Below are 21,421 nucleotides of genomic sequence, written 5' to 3'. Positions count from 1 at the left end.
TTGGCCCATTCAGAGGGACTTTTATTTGGATATAAACAGAAATTGCAGTAGGAGTATCTGTGAAAAAATTCTCATTTCTGAAACTAAACGCAATTATACGTTTTACACCACAATGACTATAATCAGCTGAAATTCGCTCACTCTTACTGTTATATAGCTCATCACTTAGCTGGCCTTTTTATCCAAATAACACCTATTACATGAGGAATCCCCCTGGAGCAACCTTGGATTAAATGCTTCCTTTAAGTGAACGATGCTAGCTCAGGTTTCAACCTCGACATGCTACACTACATTTCCGTTCTTGTTACATATTTCATAGGCCAAATATTTAAATAAGTTTTTCTCTAAGCAGTTTCTTAGTTTTTAGCAGGTTTACAAAGATGAATTAGTGACGAACTTCCATAATTACCATCTTCCAAAATCCAAACGTACACAACCAGAAAAACAAAATCTACATTGAACGCTACCATGTTTGCAATTCTTCAGCTATGCAGACACATACCACCTTCTCTCTCTAAACACTACTAAATATAAAATGGTGCAGTGTTTGGCTAGAGAAGGAAGGATTTTATATAAGGACATGATCATACACATATGTTTCCTCGTTGCTTTCTTTGGGTTCGCTGCCATGATTCAGAAAGTTTCCACAAAACAATGTCCTGTGACAGCTCAGAAGACCCAAACAGACGGCACTGCAGAACAAGAGTGTGTGAGTCACTAAAGAAACATAACAAACAAATGGTCCAGAGGGGGTCGGATTCACACATTGAGGAATCTGATCGTACACACGCATAAACACTGAGCTGACTTGTGAAAGTCTGCGACTGTTATGGGGAGAAATCAAAGGCTTGTCAACAAGTGTGTTGGTGCAAGAGCTGCCTGTGTTCTAGTCAGTCATGCAGGAGTGTTTTTCAGCTTGTGAAGGGCTCAAACATGAGATCTTATGAAAACCAGCTGAGGGAAACAAGAAAGTTGACACAAAGGGAGCGATTCAGTGGAAATCCACAGAGGAGTTGCACCAGATTAGGTTTAGCAAGTCGTAATCTTGAGAAGAGTTGTTTAATGTTGTTTGATGGCTGATAATTGTATAATGAAAGAAAAGAGAGACAGACGAGTAACATTTCTTCTACTGACTGTAAAAAATGCCTCATAACTTTGCATGAACCTTTAAACTGCGCAATTAAACCAACTCATGACATTCTTTCCTAGTTCCTCAAAGGGCCTGATCTAGGTCAGTGTGGTGAAGCGCTATGTTGAGGAATGTATTGATTCTGGGTAAATAGCATTGTCAGAGAAACTGTTTGTTTCTATTTGGTGGTTTACTCTGGCCAAACACACTGGCCTCTGCATTGGGCGGAATTGCAGCGAGACCCAATGAGACTCACCCCAGTGCTGAATTGTGGGTACTGAGCTGCATAATAGATGGGGACTGTGTCCATAAATTCTCAAAGAGCCAGTAAAAATTTCTTCAAATACCGCCGGTTTAAAGGATGTGTGCTTATGTAAAATATTAGGTATCCGTTCACATAATGTGTTGTGGTTTTTAAAACTGCATCCAGCCTTGCTGATTCATTAAAACGAAGAAAGAAAAATAGAATTTAACAAAGGATTGTTGTTACAGTGGATTAGACTGGAGGGAAATTATGCATGGAAAAATGTTACTGAAAAAAACAAAACAAACAGAATTCAGCTTGTCTGCTGCCGGTTAACCAACAAATACACATTGTAAAGACTATGTTGCTGAAGAATACACTATTTATCCATCCACGACGAAAAAGTAACCAAACAAGGATCCATTTTTGCACCGACTCCAAAATCAAAGAATCGACCATTGCGCGCATTCAAACAGCAGTGACGTACCTGAATAAACCAGTGACTCCGAATGAATGGTTTGAGTAAAGAATTCATTGACTCGCTCAAAAAGACTAATTTAACACTGTGTTCGAATGAATCGATTGAGTGAATGGCTCAATGATTCACTCATAAAATCTGTTATTTGGTTAAACCATACTGTTATATGGATGTAACCTGAACAAAGATTTAATATAATTGAATTATATAATATAATATAATATATAATTTTTTCATCCACCGCTCTCTTTGTTTTTCACGGGTAAGCTTATTTAATTTTAATCCAAAGAAACACACAGACCATCAGAGATATCTGGATGAGAAAGGGACAAAAGATATAGTATATGTGTGAAATAATCAACCTTTCTGAAAAATGTTCCTACTTTGACTAATTCATAGTGTTTGGCCTTTTCCCTATGTATTCTATTTCAGTGAGTCCTTCACCACATAAGAATCTACAATCAAGAGTTCTGGATAGCTCTGGCCGCTGTGAGACAGGACTTAACATTCCCGAACACGTGATGAGAAGAAATGGCATTATTTCCTTTCTAGTGCATTCAAGGGGATGAGTGAGCAGATAGAGTGATGACAGCAATAAGAGGGATAGAGAGAGACAAATTAGAGCGAAAGACCCCAGAGACAGATTCGGAAATATCTTCAGCAGAGAAATAGGACATTGAGGGTTTGTGCAAAAACAGATTAAAACGGTAACTACAGTAAAAGAATAGAACAGAATGAGAAAGACGATGCGACTCTAATCATCACGTTCATTAAGATCTACAGTATCAACCTACTCTTGAACCCTGAGACGCAACCAACCCTCTCTGTCCAGCTTTCAAACACAATCAGTAACTGTATAAACAGCAACGAACAATGAGTCTTAATTGGCTGTGACATCATATTTCCTCCCTTAGAGAGGTCACATGCTGGCAGGAGGCTGAGCACAATCTGAGGAGGTTTAGTTAAGAACACACGCACCTTATATGCATACAGTACATATACTGTATATTTTTTCCTTTTCATGGTTATATTTTTTAAATTAAATGTATGAACCTGTTTTACCACTCTCAAAATTCAATACTGAGAAGTTGTAAGTAGTCAACAGCAAAACAAGTGCGCACACATAACACACACAACATTAAAAACGGGCATACTAAGCGTAAAGAACACTTCTGTGGGTTGCTTACCGTTCTGGATATCTTTCATATCTAAATGAAGACTGGACATTAGAATCCCCACCGCCTGAGAACGTTTGTTACTCAGCAGCTTGACAACCTGAGAGAGAGACAGAGGGTATTAATTCACTACTGTAGTAAAACATCAACCACATTATACTATAAAATAGATTCCACAGTTATTTAAAAGCAAAAGTTTATCTGAATATTATTGTCGGAGACAAATATACTGGACATAAACACAGTATTTCATCTGTCTGCCCTCATAAACTGAATAGCACGGAGAGGCACTTTGGCCTAAAAAGGAAGCCAAAAACAAAGCCAAAGTATGAGTATTTATGACTGTTTCCTCATATGGCATTATGGAGAGGTCTCCTCTCATTCTTTCATGCATAGCATCCACATATATCAAAATAACTTCACTTTCTCCCGTTTCTGGCACTGTCAAAGAACACCACAGTAATTATGCAAATGTCAGACCTGTCTGGTCCAATTAAACCGAGTTAGATTTTGACACTTTCAGACGGCCCCTTCAAATCAAGCATTTCTAAACAAGTCTGAGTTGTGTGTGGATGCATGGAATACCTCACATACTCTGTATAAATTTTCACTAATATGTTTTTTGAAAGAGAACATTCCCTGAGCTCTGCCCTCTGCTAGTTCACTGTAGGTTTAGCGACTTCTATCCATTAACACATGTACATTGAGTGCCATCGTAAACATATCTTCTTTCATTGCCGTCCATTAACAACATGCTAATTTTGATTGTTGGAAAGAATTTGGAGCCATGAAAACCTTCTAGTACTGGCCACACTTGAAAGTGTGTGATGGCGGCTCAGTGTGATCATCAGGAAGCCACTGGCTCCCATTATCTCCACAGGGCTTATGACCACTAAATACAGCTCGACTGTAGAGTGGTGCGCTACGTTAATGATGTGGGAAACACACTCATGCCTGTGATGAGCTGGATCTCAAACCAGACGCTTACCAACCAATGAGAATTGATTCCATACTTTAGCACTGTCTTGTTGGGAAGCGTGGATGTCGCTGTCTGAGGGAGGATGGCGGTTCGGTGGTCGTACAGTAACTACCAGCTGAAGAACTAGATAATCCCAGCCACAGCAATGGGCCGTAAAATGAATATGATTCATAAAATTAACATGATTATGTGGGCTCAAATGGAGCTTCGGGCAGCTGTTTTTAATTGATACATCTAATTCATGTGAAAGGTGGCCATTTCTGCATTAAATTAGCGCTGTGATTTTGACTGATATGTGCAAAATTTAACAATAGGCCTAAAGTAACTCTTTTGTGAATAATGCTGAAGTTATCAATGCATACGCACACCCACTCTCTCTTTCTCTTACACACACATATAAAGTGTGGCATGACCACACTAGGCTGACTGGAGTCGCTGGGTTGGCTGGTGGTTTGAGGGTTGTGGGTTTTAACTCAATACAGACCCCCCTTCCCATTCCTCAGATCTTACAGACCACAGAGAGAGAGAGAGAGAGAGAGAGAGAGAGAGAGAGAGAGAGAGAGAGAGAGAGAGAGAGAGAGAGAGAGAGAGAGAGAGAGAGAGAGAGAGAGAGAGAGAGAGAGAGAGAGAGCAAACAGAACACTTTCAAAAGTCTTATGAATTTCTCAATATTTACATGGTTAAGCATCCAGTTTATTATTTATCCTATTTGTAGGCAATACCACTGTGTGTTCTCAAAACATTTTTCGTATTAAAACCTTGTTTACCCATGTTTATAAAAATATATATATATGTGGTGGTAATATTGGATGGGAATACTATTTCAATGGCACTACAGGATACTTTAAAGAAAAACATAGTTGTGCCATGACACATGTACAAAACATGCACAAAAGTTGTACTATGTAAACACCACGGTAGATTAATTTCAATACCATGGTGAATTTCAAAGTATGATAGTATTAGCATTTGATACCATGACTGTATCGTAGAGCACCATATTACTCTTTATTAAGGATGGTGTATATATATATTTGGAATTGATCTTCTTGATAACAACACAAAATATCTGTACGTAATTCATAGTTGACGAACACAGCTGCCAGTCAATTAAATTAGTTTTTTACTGATGCAGTTTATAATGTGCTTGTTGTGTAGCTGTGCGTTGTTATCAGAAATCTGTTTGACTCCAGACAAAGGACCCACAAAACTCTCACCAGTGACTAATTTTAACACCCCTACCAGAGCGGAAGAGAGAGAGAGAGAGATTAGCTTCAGATGTGGTAGATGCCTGGATCGTTTCTGATGGTAAACAGTCTTATCAAAGAGTCTCACAGTCACACTTTGGTTGATGGAACATTAAATAGAGCTTATAACATTTACTGAACGTCTGTAAGGCTCTGATTCACAAGCTGTGCGTGTGAAATCACTGTTAATGGTTTTGTGTGTGGTGAGGTGGAGGTACGGGCAAAGCTATCTGTAGGGGCAGACAACTGGTAATGTTGTCCTGGGATCTGAGATTTACTAGGGTCCACTAGGGTATGGCCTACTTGTTGGGCCCAGGGAAATGGGTCCAGTGATTTTTAATCAGTGTGCGTGTAGTAAAATCTTACCTGTTTGGCCTTTGATTTAGTTATGGTATCTGAGATAGGTTTCTTCTTTTCCTTAACTGCGCTTTTGGCAAACATATCCACAAATTCGTTAAAGTCTACAGATGGCTCTTGAACCTTCTCCCACACCAGATCCCTTTTGGTATCCCTATGTACAAGTAAAAAAAAATATATCAGTTTGTCTTATTGTATATGATCATAATCAAACCTTCTGAATGTAAATAAGGTGAAACACATTGCAAATACATGTAGCGTTCTGTCAACTAGGCGTAAGATTACTTTTTGGCATTTAGCTGAATTCGGGTCCAGTAGAGTGGTTTCATGGGTCTTGGCGGCTCGATGACAGCTTTCAGGGGGACAGACTCCTGAGCCATGCTGGGCGGCCCAAAACCAGGTGGAGGAGGGGGCGGTGGAGGTCCACAGCCAGGAGGTGGAGGGGGAGGGGTTGGTCCCATGCCTGGGAGTGGAGGAGGGGGTGGAGCCATTCCCACAAGTGGGGATGGTGGGAAAAGACCTGGAAGTGGAGGTGGTGGAGGGGGCGGAGCCATTCCTGGTAGTCGAGGTGGAGGGGGTGGAGACATACCTGGGAGTGGAGGCGGAGGAGGGGGTGGAATAATACCTGGGAGGGGCGGACAGGTTGGAGCCATACCTGCAAGTGGTGGTGGAGGGGGTGGAGGTATTAATACATCTGGTGCTGAAGGTGTCAGTACACCTGCAACAACAGGGAGTAGTGGTGGTGCCGGGGGGCGGATTTCCTGATTTCTTTGGCAGCTGCAGGTATAGGGCATTCCCATTGGTGAAGTAGCACTGTCACTTAATATGGGAATCTGTGATTGGTCTGAAAAAGGCACTGGAATTTTAAAGGCTTCCTCAACAGGTGAGGTCTGAATGGCTTTCATGTGGTGCAGAACTCCTTGTTCGTTTACTTTAGACTGCTTGATGGTTGGATTATCAATCACTTCCCGACTTCTTGTTCCAAGCTTTGTGTCATCCAACACATTATTGTCTTTTTCCATATCTGATATTTTTATAAGTAATTCTTCAATTGTATGCTCTAGCTCCTGAATGGAAACAGAGGTCCCTTCTGGAACAATCCCAGATTTACCGGTTGATCCATCCTGTGGAGAGCAGGATACAGAAAAGAGAGACTTCACATCTTTAAAAAGAAACAGCAGCATGGAATGAAAAACACAGACACCTCCAGTCACATGCAATCGTACTAACATGAGTTAGTGCCTTGTTTTAGCGGATGTTAGTTTCTCCTCCAAGACTCCAAAGTTTTTTAAGAAATGGTATGAGTGAGTGTGTGTTTGTGAGTAAGGGGCCGTGTTTCTTAATAGCACAGACCAGGCACGCATGTGGCGTCCCACACGCCAATAAAAGCACTTTGGCTGATCATGGAAAACGTAGCGGTTCTTCCTGGATGAAGGGAAGAGAGTGAACCCAGGGAAATGAATGAACCACCACAGCCAGTGTGTAAAAATCAGCACACAAGGGATGCACTTGGCGAACACACAAACACAGTGATAAACACACGCACACAATATACAGTGACACACATACAATCTGGCAGCAAGGGTCAAGGAAGTCCAACAAGTCTAGACTCCAGAAGTCGTCTCTGAGGACTCCTAAAAGGCGAGCCGCAGAGTCTCTGGGAATGAGGAGGGAAGGGTTTGTGCCTTTCTTTTACACAGCTTCAAACAGCTTCAAAGAGTTTGTGTGGGTCTGTGTGAAGGGTTGAGGGGGACGGAGAACATATCACACACATGGAGTCTGGTTACATGTTGGGCCTTGTCAGACTGACATGGGTTTGGGGAGACGCTTTCATTCACAAAACCCTTTTCCACAGCCAGCTAGCTTTGGTAAATTTTGGCTCCAGACCTTCAGGCCCCTTAGGAATTCGAGAGTCATTAGTAGCCAGAGAAGTTCCTACGTGCGATTTGATATGGTCACATGTACATTCCTTCCAGCAACATGAGGAATAAACTGTAATATAAGGTGTCGTGTGAGTGTGTCCTTTGAACTTTAGAATGCAATTGGTCATTCATCATTTCAAAACTCAAACATGGTGGATCTTAAAACGCAATGGCAGGCACTGCGCCTGCTGGACAGATGTTTAGATCAGGATAAGATGCTGTTAGGATGCTGTTTACAGAAGGTCTCATAGCAACGTTAAAAAGACGTATGGCTTGTGAGTTGTACAATACGTTATGAGTAACATAAGGGTGTTGAACCTAATGGGGAAATATTTCAAACTAAGAGTTTCCACACACTAACATACACATACATGGACAACAGACAAAAGCAAATGCGTGTTTGATTACACATAGCTCTTACAACAATGTACTATGGTACAGTAATGGAATCAAATACCAAGGTACTTCGATATTTATCATGGTACTGAATGATTACCATATTAATACACCATGGTTTTAACATGATACTCAAATGTACTTCAAATAATACAAATATATTTGACCATATTACATGTCCAAAAAACATGGTATTCGCATAGAACCATTTTCAAAAACATCATAGTACCACCACCATGTCAAAAAACATGGTATGGTAATTTTGGAGGTTTTTGTTACCTTTATAAAAAGTACTGGGGTGGTGTTTTGGTACTTGTGTACCATATACCAAGGCATTTACATCTATGGTACTTTCTAATATGTTTTGCAATAGTAGTAGCATGATTTTAACTTTGGACATGGTACCATGGTAATACTATTACATGGTATTTAGACTACCAGAAATACTATTCCCTAGCATTTGAATATGGTAATCATTAAGTATTATATTGTATATCAAATACATTAATAATAATGTCAGCACAATATTAATTTTGGTCATACAAAACCTTATTGGAAGACAAATTCGCACCTGTACAGAAGTGGGGGTAGGAGGCCACATTGTTTGGAGCCGTCCAGGTGTTCTGATCTCATTCTGTCCCACTGGAGCCCAGGTATACAGCTGCTCTTTCTTTAAATGTGCAAAAAAACAAGAGAGCTGGCATTAAAAGAGCTGATTCTGGCAAGAAATGTTTTAAACGGCATACAAGAATCTAAAATTAGACAGCAAGAAAAAGGTATGATTCTGTGGCAGCACTGTGTGAAGGGTGACCTCTGCTGGCAAATTGAAAGAAAAACAACACCACTGGCCAGAGCAGAAATAATACATGGCATTTGTCTTGCTGACACTGCCAGCACGTCCACACATACAAATTGAAAGAATGCCCAAGGCTGTCCATCACATCAGTGGGGGGTTGCGCAAGCATGCAGTGAACATGTCACTCCATCAAGACGTGCTACAGTGTTGCACTGCATGATCACACCTTTTAAAAGTAAACCTTACAAGCTGCGTATAACAGATTTGACTGTTATATAATACGAATTTTCCTGGTTAATACTTTATTGGTGTTTGTGCATGTGTGTTTATACAGTGGTCCCAAATCAGAAAGTGTCCAAACATAAATACAGCATGTACATAAAAATGTAATTGTCTTAATATTGAACAATATATATATATTGTTGTATAATTGTTGTTAAATGGTTGACTTGAAAAGGGCAGATTTTTTCTATAAAGAAATGGGTGGATGGATGGATGGATGGATGGATGGATGGATGGATGGATGGATGGATGGATGGATGGACGAAGGGGCGGATGTATGGATGGAGAGAAAGATGGATGGATGGACGGACGGACCAAGACAAGACCAAGAGCAGACCAATGTTCATCAAATTCATCTAAAAGATCCACATTTACTGTCTGAGAAATGTCTTATTTAATTAATAAATACAATTAGAATAATAAAACGCTATATAGAGCTGTTATCAATGCAGTGGTGGCACAGAAGTTGCATCTGAATTTGTACAATTACAACCTCATAAATACATTTGAAATTAATGTTTAAAAAAAATAAAAATAAAAATATAGAAATACGATGGAAAAATAAAAGGATACTTTTAAATATAAAGTACTTTTAAATACTTTATAAAAATATAAATATAACTTTTATATTAAATATCACTTAACCCTTTGAGTCAATGAATCACTTATTCAACTGATTCGTTTGTATAAAACCAATATCACGTTAGCAATCATGCTCATATTCGAGAAAGCAGCTCTCTTGGTCTTGTGATATTGCTTAATTATATGTTATAATATAAAAAAACAAGATCTACATTTTTTTTCTTACTAATTCATTAATCAGAGCTTCTTGTTGAAATAGTAGTTAGATTGTTAGTAGTGTGTTACTCATGTGTTCTTGTGTAGTTATTAATTAATGATGGAACAGTATTCTAAAATTCTACCAGAAAAAGAAATCAAATTAAAAAGTAAGTGATTGATTAAATTTGAAGCAAGAAGTTTTACATCCAGTAACATTAATTATAAAGTTAACAAATAAATTAGACAATGCAGTGGACATTTAGTGATATCCCTGCAGTCTTGACCGGTCTTGAAATAAAATCCCGAGTCATAAGACCAAGTACAAATATGGTCGAGACCGAGACAAGACCAATTTGTCTGGAGTACTACAACACTACCTGATACACAAACATGGCTATTGGATATAGAAGCATGCATTTATTACATCATACCTGTGAGTTAGAGACAAACAGTTAAACAAATTGTGATGAAATATTCTCCAAATATGCGCACATGGACTAAGAGCCCTGGCAGATGCTGGATATTGTATGTAGCCTATGAACACAAATAAAAAGAATGCTTTATGAGAGATGATTAACCCTTTGTGCAGATCAAGTAAGAGTGTGTCTGTGTATGATCCAGGTTTTAACAAGTAATTAATTTTAAACAACAATAATTTGGGGCGGCGGGGCCATCTGTGCTCTTTGACGCGAAAGGGGTGGTTCTACTTCAACACCTGTCTGGTCGCCAGCGACAACATAATGACGTCACACATTTTCCGACCCATCTCTCAGTCCCCCCCGAATGAAATGGCTTCCAGCGCGCCTGAGTTCACCCAAAAATGAAGATTCTGTCATTTAATCAAAACTGAGTAACTGTCTGAATGTTGTTTATTATATATTAAAATATGAAATACATTTATTTCACATTAAGTATACTACCAAGTCCATTAACATATTTACTGACATATCGCTTGAGACTTCCTGATATAAATATAATAAAAATTTATTTGGAGTAACTGTTTATTGCACAATGCACATTTCTTAATATTAAGTCTTAAATGTGTTAAATATCACTATTAGTAAGGATAGTATGATCTCGGAATAATATCAGTCATTAAAGGTGCACCATGTAACTTTTCCGTCCCCTAGAGGTTGCCTATTCAAAACAAAGGCGTAGTTTGATGATGCCACGTTTGAGCACAGAATCTTGGGACATGTGGTCTTCCCCTCACAGCCGGTGGAAAAAAAATCAGGATAGGACTCCTGTTCAAAAAATCATGTTCATGAATGCGATTATTAAAGTAACTGTAGTATGAAGCAGAGCAGGACCGAGTGTTGTGGAGCTGAGCAAGGCCACTGGAGCGATTGTTAATGAGATGAACGCAACACATGCCTCGCGAGCAGCGTGACTTTTATTATGCCAAAGTCGCCGGCGCCTCTTCCGTTTTTCCGGTCATGGGATCACGCAGCTCTTATCATATTAGATACATCTGAGTGTGTTCCAAATGATGTTATGACGTTACTCTGTGCTTTCACTCGGCGGCTGCTATGGCACTTGTTGCACACTGCAGTGAGAGTAAAGCGTTTCTGCAGAATAAAACCGAGGGTAAAGCAGATATGACGCCATTCACTGGCGACTCCCTCACACTTCCCGGTTCCTTGGTTAAAATAGTAATTTTCTCACGATTTACAAGTAGTTGGAAACATTTGGGATATTGTAAGTACTCAACTGAACAAAATATATAACACTGGCTTAGTGGTTTGGGGATATTTTACTGAAAAAATCTTACATAGTGCACCTTTAAATGCAAGATATTTAAAGTGTACCTACTTGCAATAGTACCACTTTAGCACAAATACACTTAAGTATATCTTTAGTTGGATCTCAGCACTATTTACGGATAACTAAAGTTCATTAAGTACAAAATTAGTTTTTTAAGTATATCAAAAGTACAAATGTAGGGTATTTATATTAAGGACATGAATATGTAAATGTATTTGTAGTATACTTAGCATAAAATAAATGTATTTCAAATACATTTTGGTATATTTATTTTTCACTAGGGTGGTCATTATATTGCAGAAAGCAGCACAAACATTTTCAAAACCTTCAGTTTTTATGTTCCACAGAAGAAATAAAGGCATATAAATTTGGAACAGTAATGACAGACTTTTCCATTTTTAATGAACTTAAATAAACAGCACAATAAGTGTTCTACTTCTCAGATTAAGAACCAGCTCTAAACCGTTCAGTTTCTGCTGGAGTTCAACTGTGACCCGCTCGGATCGAGTGTCTGTACAGTATCTCACCATGATGCTAATTGGAAAGGTGTACAACAGGCCACAACCAAAACAGAACAGAAAATATTGAAATGGGTTCCATTACATGGAAAGGGAGAATTTAAAACATGATTACTGCTGAATGGATAAGTGTAAAGAGAAACACTTGTCTGAACAGATTCAGAGAAATAACATTGCTCTGGGATAAGAGTAATAAAATAAAAAGTGGTGATTAAATGAATTACCAGAGGAATGTGTGTATGTGTTTAAGTGTCTTTTGGAATAATACTTTGGAACAGAAAGATATTTTCAAATTTAGTGAATGATGCATAATGAGAATTGAATGTTTCTTCAGTAGGCTAGATGATTATTAAAATGAAGAGAATTTATTAAGAACGTCCTCATTTACATTCTCATTTACTCAATGAAATGAAAAAGTCTAATTTCCACTGCCGTTAAGAGACATTGGTTTATTTGGTTGCCAGCCTGAGTAGGCTAAATAGTCAAACACTGATACCTATGACATTGTTTTTGCTCAAAGAACTACTGTAACTAAAGAGATTCCACTGTTATGGTGCATTTAGACAGGTAAAAGCAAAGAGCAAACAAATATATGTTTAAAAATACACAAATATGCAGCTGGATGGATGATAAATGGATTATGAATACATACAGAGATGAATACAAAGATAGCAACTGAGGGCATGTGACCCAACTTATGTAACCTGGTCAGATGGCTTATGCATGCAGATGTGTTCATTTCTGTGTGCACAAGCACACATATTTACGCATGCTTGTGAAAATGTGTGGTACACGTCTATAAATATACACACACAACACGAATATGTGTGTTCACACTGCTAAAGTGGGGGGAAGGGCAAGAAGCACAAGCAGTGTTAAATGTTCATCTGTTCAGACACAAATCTGCTTTGGCTGGCGGAGCAAAAGAGTAAAGGGAGAGATTCATTCTATTCAGGTCACATGGGCGGCTGAGCAAAAGAAACATTGCTGCAATGTTCTAGCATATCACTCTCACATACACTACTGTATTACAACATTCAACTGAGGATAACCATAGCAGGATAAAAAAAATCTCCATTTTAAAATCACTCTATTTTCTCATGCATGAGATAATATAATAAGCATCTCTTCCTCTGTCTCAAACAATGGCACAAAGTTACCCTGCTCATCTCACATCTGTTCAGGCATAATCAACTCTGTGGGTTGTTCAACGAAGCGATATAAAATGTGCGAAATCTGGCACATTTTTAGTAACACTCATCAACAGCTTTTCAGTTTCTTCCCAATGCTATTTAATGCTGAGCTCTCAGACAAACCCTGTGCTGAACGACGTATGGATTCAGTTTTGAACACTGTGTTAATATTTAGTCAAAATCATCATTATAATCAAGAAGGATACATCTACATGCATGACAGAAAATTATATTTCTTTAAATAATGCATAATCAAAATGTAATTTATTTTGAAAACCTAAACGTAAAGTATCAAATGTAACATTTAGCAAGTCAATATGAATAACTGGACAACACATTGGCCTGAAAAGACATCTGGTACACTGTGAAAAAAACCTGAGGTGATTTGGAATAAATTATACATTAAATATAATTTCAAGTGGGTCAAATGGACCTGTGTGAATTCATATCAGTCCATGCCTCACTTGCACTACTGGCAAAAAGAAAAATGCACAAGCTGAAAAAAGGACACTCCACCACTTCCTACACATGTAATTTCAGCAGTTAATGTTTCATCATAGACATTTTAAAGGGATACCTAGGTAGATATAAAAAAAATAAAAAACAAAAAAATAAATATAAATTACCCCATAATTTACACACCCTCAAGCCATCCTATGTGTATATGACATCCTTCTTTCAGACGAATGGTCCGGCGGACTGTCTTCCGTATTCAAAAAAGTGTTACTGGTACGACGATGACGTCAGATGTAGCGTAAGCGTTTTCAACTGCGAGAGGCACTACACTTTCTTTGTAAGTTGAATACGGAAGGCGATCCGCCAGAAGCTAGATATTTTACTTTATAACGTGTTAAAAATTATATTTTCTTTACAAAAACCCACCAATTCACTTCAGAAGGCATTTATTAACCCCCCCAGAGACGTGTGGGTTACTTTTATAATGGATGGATGTACTTTTTTGAGCTTCAAATTTTGGGCGGCCATTTACTGCCATTATAAAGCTTGGAAGCATCAGTATATGTATTAATATAACTCTGATAGTATACATCTGAAAAAAGAATGTCATATACACCTAGGATGGCTTGAGGGTGAGTAAATCATGGGGTAAGGGTTTTTTTTGGTGAACTAACCCTTTAAGGCACGTATTTATAGAGATAACTATAGAATACATCTCAGATGTATCGTGAAATTTGCATGATAAAATGTGGAAGAGTGTCCTTATAAAGCAAGAGTCAAGAATTAGATGATCATACATTGAAAGAGGGCTTATCTGTGACATCACTTCCTGTTGGTAGTTCCCTGATGGAGTCACTGAAGGGCTGTAGAATTCCCATAGCCAGAATACGGGAACAGAATCTCTCAACATCCTGTACAGCATCCTGTGTGTCATCTTCAGAACAACCCCACTGTAAGAAACACCTCTCCAACAGAGAGCGACCTGTAAGAGAGGGAAATCGAGAACATTTATATACACTGTAAACCCGAATAAATTGGTAAAATTAAAAAAAAGGAGGTAATCAGTTACATCAAAAAGTTTAAGTTAAGAAATTAAAAGTTTAAGTGAGCAGAACTGGCAGATTTTTATTTTTATATATTTGAATTACTCTGAACTTGAATATTTGAGTAAGCTAATACATTTAATTTAAAATTATTCTGTAATCTCAATTTAAATATTTTTAGTAGTGGTAACTTGGCTATCTCTAGCTAAATTGGTAAATGATAGCATGCTAATTGGTAACACAATGCTTTGATAGCATTAAATGCTATCAGATTAGATTAGCCTGTCATGGCAAAGCATGCAGGGAAATAGAAATGCCAGTTTCAGTTAAATTTAAGTTAGTCTAAATGAAAAGAAACAAGTTCACAAAACTCAAAACAATTAAGATATTAAAAACCATACTTAAAATGTGCCAGTTTTGTGAACTCAAAATAAAACGAAAGTTCTAAATACTCATAAAAGTTCATTTGATTGAACTAATTTGTTTAATTTAAGTTTACCCTCCTCAAACCAATTAATTATTTTGAGCATTATGGTTTACAGTGTATGGAAAGTAATATAGAAGGTGAAAATACTGCATTTGTATGTAATTGCTAAGGTCTTGTGTTATAGATTGCTAACTGAATTTGTTTTTTGGTCACTGACCCTGACTAGAGTGTCTGAGGAGTGGCGCTATAAGTCAGAAAACAAATAAAGTGGAAATTGTGCCATTTCATTTGGTGAACTGAAGCAGGTGTGTGTGTGTGATCCTACAGAGAATATTTCTCCACTCCAAGCATGAACATACACTTGAACTTCCTCTCTCTAATTTATCAGGTGGACACAAACTCAATAGCTCATTATGGAGTCCTATATCACACCCTGGTAGAGAGGCTGATTTTGTGCAACATCAATATGCATAAAAAATTGGGTCTTAATATAATCCATCATGTATCGTCAATTGAGCAAATAAAAAAAGGAAATTTGTGGATGAACTGAATTCGGATGTCATGGCTCAGCTGTCTCTGTTTATAGGTCAACTAATAAAAAAACAAAACAAAGTTAGCAGCCTGCTAATGCTTTTAAAGAATAACCAATAACTTAAATTTGATCAAGCTTATAGGTTCAAATCTTTAAGTTTTGTTTCAGGCAGTCAGCAGAATGAGTGCATATGTACAAATAGCATGCAAGAAAAGTAATATGGGAGTCTATTTAAACACATATCTATGTATAATATACAATGATAATGACAACATTTTAATGAGAATACCATTTTCAAATCAGATTATTAAACACTATATTGACTCTGGTAAACAAAGTAGCTTTAGTGTTCATCAAAATCCATAACACAATGTATATACATGTCCTATTGTTTCAGCATAATATTCAGACTGTGCACAATGCTTTGTTTCACAATTGTGCTTTTGAGCTTCAAAGACATTAGCCTTTGGCTCAATTAGCACTTGATGCTTCAATATCTTCAAGGGTTTGTAAACACATTCAGATATGGATGCTATAGCTTTGTATTTGGACAGGAAGGGAAAAGGTGAAAATGTTCCCTTTAAGTGCTCACTTTTTCTGTTTCATTGTATCTGATCTGTCCTGGTGTAACCTTCATGAATGGTTTGTCAAGAGCAGTCTCTATGCTTAAACCACTTAAAAACAGTGTGTGCGCTTTTGTACAAGTGTGTATTTGAGTAACTTCCTGTGGCACTCTGACTCAATGAGGCAGAAGCCAGAGCTCTCCTAGCCAGTAGCTATTGTGTGTCTGTTTGTGTTTCTGTAGGATTGTGTGTGTGTGTGTAGCATACATATTTGAGAGCCATGTTTTATGTTTTTTGACGGCACACTGAACCTTGAGGGGAGTGAACCAGAATAAAGTACAGAAAAAGAGATTTATATCATGTCCAGGCAACTAACTGTTATATTGTCTCCTCTTACGAGATTTGAAAATACAAACGTCTGTGACCACATTTTTACCAAGCATGTGTTGTGCTATATATTTCAACATCTTTTCTTTTTGGTCTGGACACAACATTCCTGTCAAACAAACAAACCTTTTATCTAACCCTAACAACCCTGACCCTACATCTAAAATGAGAGGAAAATTATGTTTATTTGAATTTAAAACCCAAACCCAGCTCTTAACCTAACCATAAAATCTGACTGGTTGATAGGAATGTTATTCCAGGACCAATAAGGATATTGATCAAGGAACATGAATTTAATTTGGCAAAAATCACAATTTAAACAGCATCTGACTAAGGGCTGGAATACAGAAAGAGTATACAGATTTTAAAACACTTGGCATCATACATTTGGAAACTTTGTTTTAGAGAAAAACTGGGCATCATACACTGTGACTGAGAATCACACACTTCCTGGCTTTTAAGTAATTACGAACACAACAAACTTATGCAGAAACATGCTCCTCATTCCTAGGAGATGTGTGACAAATTAATGTTTGAAAATCAGCTTCAAATATCAAGCATGTTTGATATCCTCTGACTAGATAAAATCATAGTCTAAAGCTAAAATATTAGGAGTCTGTGCCCATTATACATTATGTTTCATGTAGTGTATTCTTAAATTAAAACCAGGTCTCTTTGACTATGAGTGTGAACATTGATATTAAATCAAAACACACACTGACTCACCTGAAAACACATCTGGAAAGGCGGAGGGTGTGTGCCTCGATCTGACGGTCTGGAAATCACTCTCAATAAGCTCTGATTGAACATGAATGGCTTCACACCATTCATCATGGCAACCCACCGGACCGGCAATGCTACAGGACCGTTGTCTCCGTGCTTTCCAGCTCCCTGCTCTGTATGACCCTTGACCTGAGCCTAACTCTAAGCCGACCTTGCGAGGACACATAGGGCTTGGGGATGGAGTGGTGAAGGGAGATATTATGGGTAAAGTGAGCTGTCTGGTGGTTGTTTTAACATAAGAAGGGTGTATCGTGGGATAAGGTTTAACCCCGAGATTTGCACTGGAAGTTCTACGTGGTCGTGACCCCGAGCCTAAAAAGTTCTCGGATGACCACTGTGTGATGGACGCGGCACTGCTTTTCCTTCTTTGTTGGTTGGAATACCCTCGTCCTACCTCCTCTACACCACCATCACCCTCTACGTTCAGCTCTACACTACTAATGCTCTTCTGTGGTATGAAAATGACCCGGCTTATTTTGGACGTCGAGCTGGTCTGATTACTTGAATTGAGACCAACTTCTAGGCTTTGGGTCAGGCTATTGCTGCCATAATGACTCTCTTCAAGAGGAGATGATAAAGATGAACTCTCCAAGATCTCCTCGGCACTCTCGTAGGAGGTGGATGCTGTAGTATCCTGAAAACTGTAGTTACTGTTGGATTTGGTAACAGCTAAGATATCCTGGACACTACTTGTTTCAGTGATAGTATCCTGTATGCTATAGTCATTGGCCAAATTGGTCAAGTGTACAGCTTTATTTGCAATATCAGTTACTTCGCCACCTGGTTCTACTTTTAATGTCATAATCACTCCTTCTACTGTATCCCTACAGTATTTAAGATCTTGTTCTTTGCTGTCAGAAGCAGATACTCCTTCTACCTTCTCTGGTTCACCCATACAAGGAGAGCTACTACTAGTAAGACCCTGAGTGACCTGTCCTTCGGACCCTACTTGTCCTTCCCTGACCGCAGTGCTACAGTTTTGCCCCTCAGCAACTCCCTCCATCTGCTGCTGTTGTCTGATGGTCCTCTGAATATCTGACAGCAGATCTTGAGCCTCAGTTGCTGAGTGGTAGCTGCAGAGGTCTGAATCCGACCCTGATCCCTCAGTCTTTCTCTCAACATCATCTTCAGTCATGTCCAGGCTCGACTGCCTGCTTTCGGATACGAGTGGCTTACTGTCTGGAGAGAGACACTCCAGCTCATCACCTGATATTCCACCATTGCTGCTGTCGTTGGCATCTACGCTCTTAATCCTAATCCCACCGTCCAGTACATCCTCTTTGGACAACCCTTTCCGGGATAGGCCCTTGCGGATACGGATGTTGGAAAATACAGAACCTTTGGAGCCCTCCGGTTTGGATTTCTTCTTGCCCGAGTCACCTGATAATTTACTTTTCTTAATCTTCTTGAGATGCTCATGGTCTCGGTCCTCAGTGCTCGCCCAATTCCCAGCACCTTCCACTCCTGTTGTGACAGTGGGCTTCTTTTGTTTGGCCTCCTGGTTTCCCATGTTCCTCAGAAGGCGAACACCTTTAGCAATCAGGCCATGCTGGGAACGTGTGTGCTCGGACTGACTTTCTCGTTCTCTCTGCTGCTCTCTCTTCTCTCCTCTATCCCTCTCAGCGCTCCCTTGCACTTTCTCCCCCTCCTTCCCTAATCCCTCTCTCTCTCTCTTCACCGCCGAGAGCAGCTGCCGTGATGATGTGGGCTGTGACGCTGTAGCTGGGGATTGTCTGAGAGACAGCTCCCCCTGCCTCCCAATCTCTTTCACTTTCTCTTGCTCATCTATTTGCTCCGCCAGGTCGCATAACGGGCTACTGGAGGAGCGGACCAACTGAGCATGTGCAGTGTGGTGCTGTGAGGTTGGGGACAGCTGTTGCTTCTGCAGTAATTCTGATTGCTGTCGTAATAACTGTTGCTGTTGTCTTCTGATAAGATTTGTCAGGCTGCTCTTCCTTCGTTCTTTCACTCTCTCTCTGAAGGGAGAGGAGTGGAAACTCTCTCGCAGGACAGGCAACTGCATCTCAATCGTCTGAATGGTTTGCATCTTGATTCTTGCTGTATTGACCTGACAGAAGGAAACAAATAGATTAAAACTGAGCAAAACAAATAAAAAGAAATTGCATATTACTTTTAAACGTAGCATGTTATTATTGCATTAAACCATAAAAAGTAACTATATACGTATATATATATATATATATATATATATATATATATATATATATATATATATATATATATATATATATATATATATATATATATATATATATATATATATATATATATATATATATATATATATATATATATATATATATATATATATTGCATTAGAAAAGCAAATTAAGTAAAAGCACAACATACTGATTATAAAACTTACACTCCTAATATACTGGTAAATCTTTGTTTTACATTTTGAATCAACAAAAAGTGAAAACAAAGTTATATATGTGATTGTATAATTTAATCTCAAAACCTCACACATTTAGCATTTAATTTATGCAAAATTTGGTATCCCTTTACTTTCTAATCCATGCAAATCTACACACTAAATGTCTGAAAATAGTACAGGAATTTCATTTGTGTGTGTGTGTGACGGCCACAGTGCGCCAGCGCAGTGTCATGTGAGCTTACAGGCTGATCTGATAAACTGATGTACAACTGTGGCCAGCAGGCCTCAAATCAGTGTTATCCTCCAGTCTTGTGGTGTCAGACACTTTCCCGTTAGCTCTCAACAGATTTATACAATATTCATTTTAATCCAGAACACAGCTTGTATCTGTGCCTGCAGACAATGTGACATTTTCATATCCAAAAAAAATTTCAGACATCATAGTTAAGTGTATAAGTAAAGTACAGCTTTAGGCACATTGCACACACACCTATCATTGTGAGGATATTCCATAGGCATAAAGATTTTTATACTGCACAAACTGTATATTCTACCTACACTAACCCTACCATCACAGAAAACGTTCTCCATTTTTAATAAAACATTGTGTAGTATGTTTAAGTCATTTTAATTATGCGGACTTTTAATTATAAATATCCTCATAAACCACGTTTACATTGTAAAACCAGTGTAATACCCATGTCATTATACAAACGTGTCCTCATAAATAATATTAACAAACGCACACACACACATTAGGATTCTGTATCTTTTTTGGGACTCGTTGTAATGATTTAGATTTTTCTTTAATGAATGGTGTAATGGTTTTTATACTGTACAAACTGTATATTCTATCCTCCTACACTATACCTACCCATCACAGAAACCTTTTTACATTTTCAAATAAGCATCATTTAGTATGTTTATTAATTCATTTCCCTTGTGGGGACACTGGCTGGTCCCCATAATGTACTGTAGGTGAGCTCAGGTTTTACTATCTTTGAGGGGACATTTGGTCCTCACAATGTAGGTTAAACACACACACACACACACACACACACACACACACACACACACACACACACACACACACACACACACACACACACACACACACACACACACACACACACACACACACACACACACACACACACACACACACACACACACACACACACACACACACACACACACACACACACTAAAAGTTGAAACGACTGGAAAATGGTAGAACTTTTAACTCTTTCTGCATTATTTATTAGTTCAAAATTATCTTCACTAAAAATGATTCCTTTTCAACAATAAGGCGTGCACCTATTGATAAGCCCTTTCACATACAAATGCATCTCACTCGGATATATTCCTCACATCAGTCAGCTCAGATTTACTGTTGTACGATTAGTCTAAGTTCACTGATAATCCGAATTGATCTATCCTGCATCAAGAATGAACAAAAGACTTAACAAGACAGAAAAGCATAAAAGAAAAGTACTGAAAGAAAATGCATACTTGCCTGGATGGAGTCTCCAGTAAATTGAAGGAACAAGTAAATGTTTGTGCCATTCGTTG

The 21,421-nt window shown here is 38.4% G+C and overlaps 1 protein-coding gene across 1 annotated transcript in view; it reads right to left on the bottom strand.

The window, feature by feature from the left end:
* fmn2a (formin 2a) overlaps positions 1-19,498 on the bottom strand; it is a gene marked incomplete at its 5' end in the record, with an annotated part of 41,994 nt that extends 22,496 nt beyond the window's left edge. The window contains 6 exons of the mRNA XM_079833101.1: positions 3,039-3,126; positions 5,619-5,763; positions 5,895-6,733; positions 8,499-8,597; positions 14,514-14,698; positions 17,395-19,498. Of these exons, the coding sequence (XP_079689227.1) occupies positions 3,039-3,126; positions 5,619-5,763; positions 5,895-6,733; positions 8,499-8,597; positions 14,514-14,698; positions 17,395-19,498 (3,460 nt within the window). The remainder of the gene's footprint in view (positions 1-3,038; positions 3,127-5,618; positions 5,764-5,894; positions 6,734-8,498; positions 8,598-14,513; positions 14,699-17,394) is intronic.
* Positions 19,499-21,421: the final 1,923 nt, after the last annotated feature.

This window comes from Gobio gobio, assembly GCF_949357685.1.
Source record: "Gobio gobio genome assembly, chromosome: 13".
NCBI lineage: Eukaryota > Metazoa > Chordata > Actinopteri > Cypriniformes > Gobionidae > Gobio > Gobio gobio.
Note: the sequence above shows the minus strand (reverse complement) of the source record. Positions and strands in the feature narration are given on the sequence as shown.